The sequence below is a fragment of the Patiria miniata genome, unplaced genomic scaffold (assembly GCF_015706575.1).
Source record: "Patiria miniata isolate m_02_andy unplaced genomic scaffold, ASM1570657v1 HiC_scaffold_10, whole genome shotgun sequence".
Lineage (NCBI taxonomy): Eukaryota > Metazoa > Echinodermata > Asteroidea > Valvatida > Asterinidae > Patiria > Patiria miniata.
In genome coordinates this window covers 16,129,913-16,139,499 of record NW_024037048.1, presented here as the reverse complement: position 1 = coordinate 16,139,499, position 9,587 = coordinate 16,129,913, and the positions used below count along the sequence as shown (strand labels likewise).

Genomic DNA, 9,587 nt, shown 5'->3' with positions numbered 1-9,587 from the left:
GAGTTGTTGACTGAGTCACTGACTGAGTCACTGACTGAATCTGACTGAATCACTGAGTCGCTGATCGAGTCACTGAGTCGCTCACTGAGTCACTGACCGAATCTGACTGAATCATGGAGTCGCTGATCGAGTCACTGAGTCGTTGACTGAGTCACTGACTGAGTCACAGAGTCCAGCTTAACTAGGCAAGCCTACTTTGTTTATGCCATGAGAGACTAGCCTCTCTCCAGAACTGTTGTTTTCTCCTGCATAACCATCTTGCCAAAGCTAAATAGAGAAATATTTCAAGGCAAATTTCCCATGCGTCAAGAATAATTAAATCACTCTTAATCAACAGTATCGTTCCATTATTTTATTTTTGGAAAATCCCTTTGCGAAGCAGGTTTTTTTTTAGAATGTACAAATTTAAGCATCTCAAGACTAGGATAGGGACCACCTCAGGAAACTGGTACCCTGTTGTCCTTGGCCCACTTCTTCATGACACGGATGATGTATTTCACCTGTGGGTTACCGGTGATGCGCAAGATTTGGAGGATGTCTCGCAGTGTTCCTCTGTAGAGGAAAAAAATTACAAAAATCTAGTGGCTTGAACTTCACTGGGTTTTGTGCACATGAAAATGAAAGCTATTAACAAGATGGACTTTGCGTCGGGGTGATGTAAATCAATGTTAGGATTTGCCCTTCACCGATGTATAAACACTGTATACTCAGTGTGTTACCTCCCGAGTGAAAGTTGGAAAAATAATCACTTGGGTGGGATTCGAACCCACGACTCGACCATGGAGCTTACGGGGTTGGTTGGCTGGCCAGGCAACCAATTCTGTAAGCTTGATGGTCCAGTGGTTAAGACGTCTGCACTAACAAGCAGGAGGTCATGGGTTCGAGTCCCAACCGAGTAATTTTTTCAACTTTAACTCGGGAGGTAACGCACTGAGTATACAGTGTTTATACGTCAGTGAAGGGCAAAACCTAATAATGAAAATGAAAGCTGTTTATAGAATTTAGGGGGAAAAAGGAAAAATCCATAAAGATCAATGAATTTGAACTAGAGGGCTAAGAAGTTGCAAAGTATTCATGAAGATTTGTAATAAAAAGCCGTATCCTCTCTGAGTGATCCCCGTTTGATATTTCCCAGGTCTGCATCGTGACTTTGGGCGTGATCCCTGGCTGCATGGCATATGCGGGTTGAGGGCTTCTGACTAGCGCCCCTTTGACAGAGACATTGACAATTAGGGAACCGCCAACATTGGGCTGGATAGCTCAGTTGGTAGAGCACCGGAGTGATATACTAATTGAGATGTAATTGTGCACTGTTTGATTGATGTACTGTGGTCACCTGACCAAAGGTTGAGATCTAATTGGTCAGTGTGCACTGCTGATTGACAGAGATGACACCCACCTTGGTTCATGGCCAGCTATGATCTGCTGGAATACGCCCACGCACGCCCCTCGCTTGCCTTCCCAGTATGCAGGATTGGGGTCCAATCTTTCCAGGACATCGAAAGCCTTGGTCGCATAGTAGAACTGGCCATCTACCGATAGAAAAGATGAGATTTGAGGATCGAGAGACCGTGACAATTATATTTTGAAGTCGAGCAAAAAAAATCAGAATTCCGAATGACAAACCTGAACTTTTCGATTATATCGCCACAGTGTTGACAAAGTGATGAATTTGTCCCAAATCAATTTTTTTAAGCAGTTGGGATTTTTGGTTATTCTAATATTTTATGATGCCTTCTACATGCTTACCAAAGTTTGCGAAACAAAAGTGCATCCTTCATTATTCAAGCTAATGACACAAAGTGGTAAATGTGCAACAAATCTTTCTTTTTTTCTTTTTTGACGGGGGTTCGTATTCTCGTTGATTTTACACGTGAAAACAATGTTGCAACCTGACGCCACTTTTGTCTTCACACATCATCTCAATAAAGATGAGTCATTGCAAAAATGTTTCACAAACACGAATCTGCAGAAACATTTCCAATTTTGTTCGGAAATACTTGGAAAGTTTTCTTGACTCGCCATAGACTTTGTACACAACGGCTGAAGTGACGTCTGGATATGTGCATTCTTTTTTACAAGTGTGTTATATTTAGATTGACATTTCCTCTACGATTTGAAATTTGATGAAGTGACAAATGTGTTTTGTGAAATCGGTTGCAGGTTTAGATTGAGTGACTGGATACTAATTTGGGGCTAATGCCAAAATCTTGACCAAACATACAAAAATAGGGGATGATGTTTTACCTTGTAGCCGTCGTTGGCAATGAGCTACAGCAGGCTGAACGATTCGCCAGACGTCTCCATCTTAAGGTACAACTCCCAGGCTAGTCTGGCCTTACGATTCACGATGCCTGAACAACGATAGACAACACAAAGAAAGGTTATAAATACATAGGATACTGCTGCAAGAAAACACATCGGGGTCCACAAAAGATGGTTCGGTTCAGTGGATGCTCGTTTCAGCAATTTTCGGCCAGCAATGCTCAGTGTAACTGTGTACAATATTTGGGAGCCAAGAGGGATGTTTAATGTAGCGAATTCCTGTTGTACAATCTGCTTAAAATGTGACAGAACAAATCCAACATGGCAAGTATTTGATTAACATGTGATGTTTACACGTTTAAACAAAAAACTTTTAAATCCGCTTACAATTTTTTCAAAACATTTAAACTAAACCCGAATTATACAAACGGGACCTCCGTTCACGCGATCTTCCTTGGAGATAACCACACATAGCACAAATAATTAACGTAGTTTTCAAACCTACTTAATTTACAAAACCTTAGAAGCACCGTAGTACTTGATTACATTTGGGGAACACGTAGTTACATTTTTACTTTATCAACGACTGCCTGCTATTTACTATGTCAACCATTGTTGATTTATCATGTCAATCACGCCGGTCTGCAGATCAGACATAATGGGTAGGCAAAAGCCACTGTCAATTATGGCTAAACGTTTAAAACAGTTCTTAAAATATTTGCTTAACGTTTACAAAATGAAACGCAAAATCACATCCTTAATATACGATCAGGGCGATGATTGCATGCTGGTTATTTCATTGTTAGAGACCCTTCAGTCTACCTCACACATGGGCAACATGTGCATCTCCCTAATGCCACTCTGGATTTTCCAGCAGTACATGAAATGCATGCACGCGACGTGTCGTGACTTTAGTTGGACATTTGGTTGTGCAGTCACCATTGTGAGTGGTCAATACATTATGAGTTGAGGCTTAACAGGTGGATTCATTCCCATCATTAGCAACTTTGAAGTTGGAAGAGGAAACGTCATTCACAATTGACGGTAATACTCACAGCATCTTGCCAACCAGAGACACGTGTAGTCATTCTTGATCTTCTCACTCTGAATGAGCACAAAAATCTGGAAAACAAGAGAAACGAAACCCACTCCAATTAAATCATGATAAAACCAAGTGTTCCCACCAAAACAGTGGTCTAGGAGGCACAGAAAGATCCCCATCCGGGTTTTAGACTTGATTTTTTATGCCTATTTGCCCTGAACAAGGCTAAAAGCCACTCCAGATATACAGGGCTACAAGTCAGAGCAAAGCAGCTAAATCAACCACACCATCTCTGCCCTCATAGGCACCCACTTATAAGCCATCAGTGTGGGGGTTTGGTCAGTATCAAATGAGGGCAATAATGCTCATTGTGATTTTTGGTAAGGTATGCACCCCTCTAGTCGGAAAATATGTGACAGCATTGCAGCGGTGGCAGCTTTTTGGGTGCTATCACTTTTACAATTTTTAAATGGCAGCCAAAACATGCTTGTTACAACATACAATTGATCCGGTTCAAGCATATTGACGGCCATTTTGAAAACACAAATCAAAAGTGATAACACTGCCACCACTCACACTGCAAAGCTATCACATATTCTCCAACTCTAGATGTGCCTTTCAAAAAATCGCTATGAGCATTGCTCTTTTCAATCGCCTGGTACCGGTGGCCCATTTTTTGGACCAAAGCTGAGAGCCTATTACTCCTGGGTGGGGAGAAGCAATGAGTGACAAAGTGCCTTGCCCAAGGGCACACGCACCATGACCCCAGGCTGGACTCGAACCCACAACCTGCAGCTTTACCGCAGACCACGAATCCAACGCCCTTAACCACGAGGCCACAGCACTCCACACTCCTCTTGAATCAGGACAGATCATAGGTTGGAGGGAAATAAGCACCAGGCAAGGAATTCCAAAGAGATGCAGCACGTGGGAAAACAAGCTATTGGAATATCTTTTTGTTCTACATCTAGGTATACGGCAACAGTATGGATGAGAACAGACAGTAAGTCGGGCTTCTCTATCAAACAGGGCCGACCATCGGTGGAAATCAATACAAAATTCCACTTTTCTAGAAACTAACAGCACACCAGGTGCCGTGATTTCACAGGATGCTTGAGACTATTATTCCCTAACAGTCAGGTATTTCATAATAACTTGGTAGTTTTGGTTTTTTGATGTTTGCAAATGAAAGGCACCATGACTAGTTCAGGCACCATGACGAGTCACTGCGCCATGACTGGCCAACTATTGAGGGCGCAACAACAAAAATTGGGTCCGGGAGTCCAACCTACCTCCTCTGCTTCCTTGTAGTTGCCTGCTGTGGCTTTGGCCTGCGCATAGTTGTAGTTGAACCTATCGTCGTTGTTGAAGTAACTCTAGAAACGTAAACATACAAAAATGTCATCTTAGTTTTTCTGATAATTTTCCCACCTGCACTACTTTCTTCCCCCCAAAAAGGACAAATACAGCTAAACCATGCCACAGAAACAACTATGAGCAAGTTGGGGCGAGACTAGTGGTCGATTCCTGACGTAATTTGATGCCTGAGCACTAATATCAACATGCAAACGCCTCTACTCAGACGATGGTCAAAATTGTTCACCAAATAAAGATAATGGTCAAGAATAATTCTAAACACTTTTGGTCTTGAATAATAGAGGGTGATTGGCAATAAATATTTTCAGGTTTTTGGAGAAAAGTTCACAAACGAATAGTGTCTAACATTAAATGCATTAGATAAAATGACCTGAGAGCAAATATGCAGTCCTATGCCCCCTGTCTGTCTGGCCTCAACTCCATTTTCAAAGCTGTTAATGAAATAAAATGAATCAATAAACATTCACTGCAACTTTCCTAAAAAATACAGCGGTGCTGTTGGAACCCCTCGGCCTGAGTTTGTTGATATAAGGTGTGAAATTACAAGTACATGTAGTAGAATAGTTAATACTGGTCAATGGAATGACCTAGACCTTGACCAATGACGTTGACCTTTGACCTTTTGACCCCCAAGAAGGGCAACCCCGAAAGTTACAAACCCGAATCACATTATACTCAGCCCAAAATAAGAAAATAATTTTCTGACATACTTCTAGTTGGGTAAAGTAGAGATATATTTATTTATTTATTAAGAATTTGCTAACTTTAAATAACTTTTTTAGTGTAAACCTGGAATTTTCAAAGATTTATGCAAGTGCGCTACGTTAGGGAACACTCAGCTGATTTTTGCCCAATTTCCGGACACCACCGTTTTTTTTAAATTTTGCTCAAAATTGTATGACAGTGAAATTGTTTACAGAATTTAAATGGCAAACACTACTGAAAAAGTACCAGTAATAACTGAATGAATTCGAAGTTTATCAACAAAGAAGTTTGGCAACCGTGCATGAGGAAAGTCAGGAGAAACGTCGCAGTGCGCCACGTTAGGGAACACCACTATATGTGTGCATTGATACTGGGTTCTTAATTGGGGTAGGTGCGGTGAACTAAAAACAATAGGCCCTGGCCCTGCTGACTATATGACTATACAATCATGGAGCTATAAAAAGAGGTCTTACCCAACAATGTATGCAAAGCATTCAAAAATACTCCGGAAAGACACCCATACCTCAGACGTCACTGACCAACAAAGACTAGGAAATGTCCTTTGACATGTTTTCTCAGTAGGCATGCAATGGTAACAACTTTTCCCTGCTATAAATCCGACATTTTTGAACACATTATCCCTTTTAATGGTGATATAGGTCACTGTAGAGAAAAAAATAGTGATGTCCAGATATATGGGAATCTTTCCAGAACGCCGAAAAGAAGTTGAATTTTGAGAAATAAATAGTCCAGACTTACCTGACGTACAGGCCTATATAGCCTACTGCTGCATTATCTGCTGCATAATGTTGATCGAAAACCAAACAACAGGTGGCGCTCTTTACAATTAACGGTGTCAGGTACAATCTCATTCAAGTGATGTTGAGCGATACGCGTTGCCATGGTGATACGTCATCACTGTGCTCTGCATCCTGTATGTGCACCACAGTTGACATCCTTGGTAGAACCTTCAAACTCTGACAACTTCAAGATACAAAGGAAAACAAGTTATTTTAACATCTTAACCATAAGGTTTAGTTCAAATATTGTTTTCATCTGCTATTTTTGGAAAGGGCATCGTTTGAAGAATTTGGTTGACAATAATTACTGTGATATTTCAGAACAATTTCCCAAAAAATTGACAAATTTACAAACGATAAAAATGGGGCCTGTAGGGCCTGACCATACTTCCTGAACTTAGTTTAAAACCCTTACACTTACAGTTCTGGAAGAATGACTATACAATCATGGAGCTATAAAAAGAAAGTCTAACAATGTATGCAATTAAAGCATTAATAACCCCCTGGGCCCTTTTTGCTTGGAACCATCCTCAATCCTCCAAAATTTTGCAACTTCGCCTAAATTTTTCAAAATTGTCAGACAGTCCTGCCTCAAAATGCATTCATCGTCAATCCTCCAAAATCCTCCTCATCCCAAAATTTTGCACTCGTGTTTAAATAAAGGATAACCAATGCCAAATCCTTCAAAATCATCAGACAGTCCTGCCACAAAATGCATTCATCCTCAATCCTCCAGAATCCTCATGTGCTTCAATCACCATTCATCCTCAATCCTCCAGAATCCTCATGTGATTCAATCACCATTCATCCTCAGTCCTCTAGAATCCTCATTTGATTCAATCACCATTCATCCTCAATCCTCTAGAATCCTCATGTGCTTCAATCACCATTCATCCTCAATCCTCTAGAATCCTCATGTGCTTCAATCACCATTCATCCTCAATCCTCCAGAATCTTCATGTGCTTCGATCACCATTCATCCTCAATATCCTCCAGAATCCTCATTTGATTCAATCACTATTCATCCTCAATCCTCAAGAATCCTCCAAAACCGCCAGGAGGATGTTGGAGGAGTGTCAGGTGGGTTCGGGTTAAAAAATACTCCGGAAAGATTCCATACCTGGAGTTCTGGACATTTAGTGAAATGTCTGGTCTCCGTGGTGTTTTTTCAGACAGTAGGATGCTGGCAGTGGCAGTAAGCATGTAGGATGGAACGCCGTATTATCGCGGTACTTATCACGTTTCTTGTTTGGAATAGAGATTGCTCGCTAACCTTCCCGAATTGTCCTGTCTCTTAGGTTGTATAACTCTTCCTTTTCAAATGCCTGTGAAAATAGACATGCTCGGAATGTGCGAATGGAGGTGGACTCCCTATTATCGCGGTATGTGGGAATTGTGGTTTTTATAATAATCTCAACTTTTTTTTTTCATAGTGAATGTTTTACCAAAACATCCCCTGAATAAAGTCTGATATTTTCCCTGTAACGTTCAAGTTGATTAAACTTGGACAGACTATATCCCTGCAGGATGATTTCTTAAAACCCTGCCCTTCCCCGAAAGGAGAAGAAAAATTACTGTGACAAGTCTACTGATTGGTGATTGGGGGCGCCATTGAGTTTACACGGTGTGCTGTTTTATTTTTTTATGCGCTGTCCTTATTTTGATCCCACGACTCCACGATCGATTTTCGGAGGTAGGTCGACTGCGGCAATCGATTTTCGGAGGTAGGTCGACTGCGGCTCCACGCCTCCACGCAGCCGTACGGAGGCGCGGATGTAGAGTAAAGTGGCCATGCATTCTATAGTTGTACCCCTGAATCTTTTGGGAACCAGACTAAAAATAAATAAGATGTTTATTTTTTATCAGCCAATCAGCATCGAGCTTTCATCGCAGCGAGCTTTCACGTTTGCCATCTTGGTTTTTGGTCTGTTTTCTGGTTGTCATCGTCGTCTTTTACCCCTGAATTTCCCTCATAAATCAAAGACAAAGCCCTGCCCTCTTTCCACAAAATTAAAAACCTGCTGATATTCAAGAAGGTGTCATTGCCAATTGTTCAGATGTGCCAAGAAGTCAATTTTGAGTGTCATTTAGTCAACTGTTTTGGTGAGTCTTTCCCTTCCTATATCATGTATATAGGAATGGGGTCCTAAAAGTAAGGATTACCGCGATGGTAACTAAAGTAAAGGGACTCCGACTATAGTTTTTTGGTAACAAATTTCCCTGCTAAATCCAATATTTTTGGACGTTTTAAACAGGAATGGTGGCATAAATCACTGAAGGGAAAATTGAGTAATGTCCAGATATGGGAATCTTTCCAGTACGCCGAAAGTTCAAGTAGGCCCTAAATAGTCCAGACTTACCTGATGTACAGGCCTAGCCTACCGCTACATTATCCATAATGTTGATATCGGATAACCAAACAACAGGTGGCGCTCTTCACAATTAACGGCGTCATATACAATCTCGTTTACGTAGTGTTGAGCTGTACGCACTGACAAGTACTTAATACAGGAAAGAAAGTTACAAAATAAAGTTAACCCTGGGGACGAAGTTGCGAAAAAGTTTCGTAGTCCGAATTTTCCCATCATGCATGCGGAAGTGGGAATCGTTATTCGTTTTCCGTTTTGCTGTCGAGAATGGATTTTGGATTCGAAGTCCGTTATCCGTTTTTCTTTTTGCTTAGGAAGTGGAATTGATTTCGTTATCCGTTGTTCTTTTTGCTTAGGAATTGGGAGAGTGGTTTTCGTTATCCGTTTTTCTTTTTGCTTAGGAATTGGGAAATGGTTTCGTTATCCGTTTTTATTTTTGTTTAGTTAATGCGGGGAATTAATGGGTTATGAGATTGTCACTGCACTTGACACCGTTAATTGTGAAGGGCGCCGCCTGTTGTTTGATGATATACCCCATTATTGTCCGAATAGCGCAGCAGACAACTGGATAACGTAAGACTAAGAGTACCGCCCTAAGACAGTCTGGACTTTTTATTCACACTTTAAAGACAAACAAATATTGTGATCACCAAAAACCTGCTTTCGGACATTCATTCAAATTTTAGGCAGCTATTTTTGTGGTTTGAGCAACGCATTTTTTGGTACACGTATTTCTTTTATAAATATTTTGAAAGTCGTGTGAACATGGTGAATGAAAAGCATTGTTTAGAGGAAAGTGAAGTTTTTGACCAAATTTTATTAAAAAGGTAAGGTTGAGAATTTACCAATTGGAAATGGCTGAAAACTATTATCCTTAGATCTAATCATGTCAATTAGATATGTATTTTAACAATCCCCAATTAAACAAAGCGAAATAACGCGTTACCCTATCATGCCTATTGAATTTAACTTATGTTTCTTTAATGACTTGAAAAAAATAAAATGACTCGGAGTTAGAAAATATTAAAA

General features: G+C 40.6%; 1 protein-coding gene across 1 annotated transcript; it reads right to left on the bottom strand.

Annotated features, from left to right (window-relative positions):
* Positions 1 to 238: 238 nt before the first annotated feature.
* Positions 239 to 8,632, bottom strand: LOC119738941 (intraflagellar transport protein 56-like). Its single transcript, XM_038213868.1, has 8 exons — positions 8,550 to 8,632; positions 6,149 to 6,373; positions 5,055 to 5,115; positions 4,600 to 4,683; positions 3,321 to 3,387; positions 2,248 to 2,354; positions 1,400 to 1,532; positions 239 to 552 (listed from the first exon to the last, which is right to left on the bottom strand). Exons 2-6 carry the CDS (start codon positions 6,259 to 6,261, stop codon positions 2,272 to 2,274), a joined length of 408 nt encoding a protein of 135 aa, XP_038069796.1. The 5' UTR covers positions 6,262 to 6,373; positions 8,550 to 8,632; the 3' UTR covers positions 239 to 552; positions 1,400 to 1,532; positions 2,248 to 2,271.
* Between the last annotated feature and the right edge of the window lie 955 nt (positions 8,633 to 9,587).

Bases quoted from the DNA above. Each gene is read 5' to 3' on its own strand.
- LOC119738941 (XM_038213868.1), bottom strand. From the start codon at position 6,261: ATGAGATTGTACCTGACACCGTTAATTGTAAAGAGCGCCACCTGTTGT. The intron at 5,116-6,148 runs GTAAGTCTGGAC...TTTCATTAACAG, and splicing joins TATATAGGCCTGTACGTCAG to CTTTGAAAATGGAGTTGAGG. The intron at 3,388-4,599 runs GTAGGTTGGACT...CTTGTTTTCCAG, and splicing joins ACTACAAGGAAGCAGAGGAG to ATTTTTGTGCTCATTCAGAG.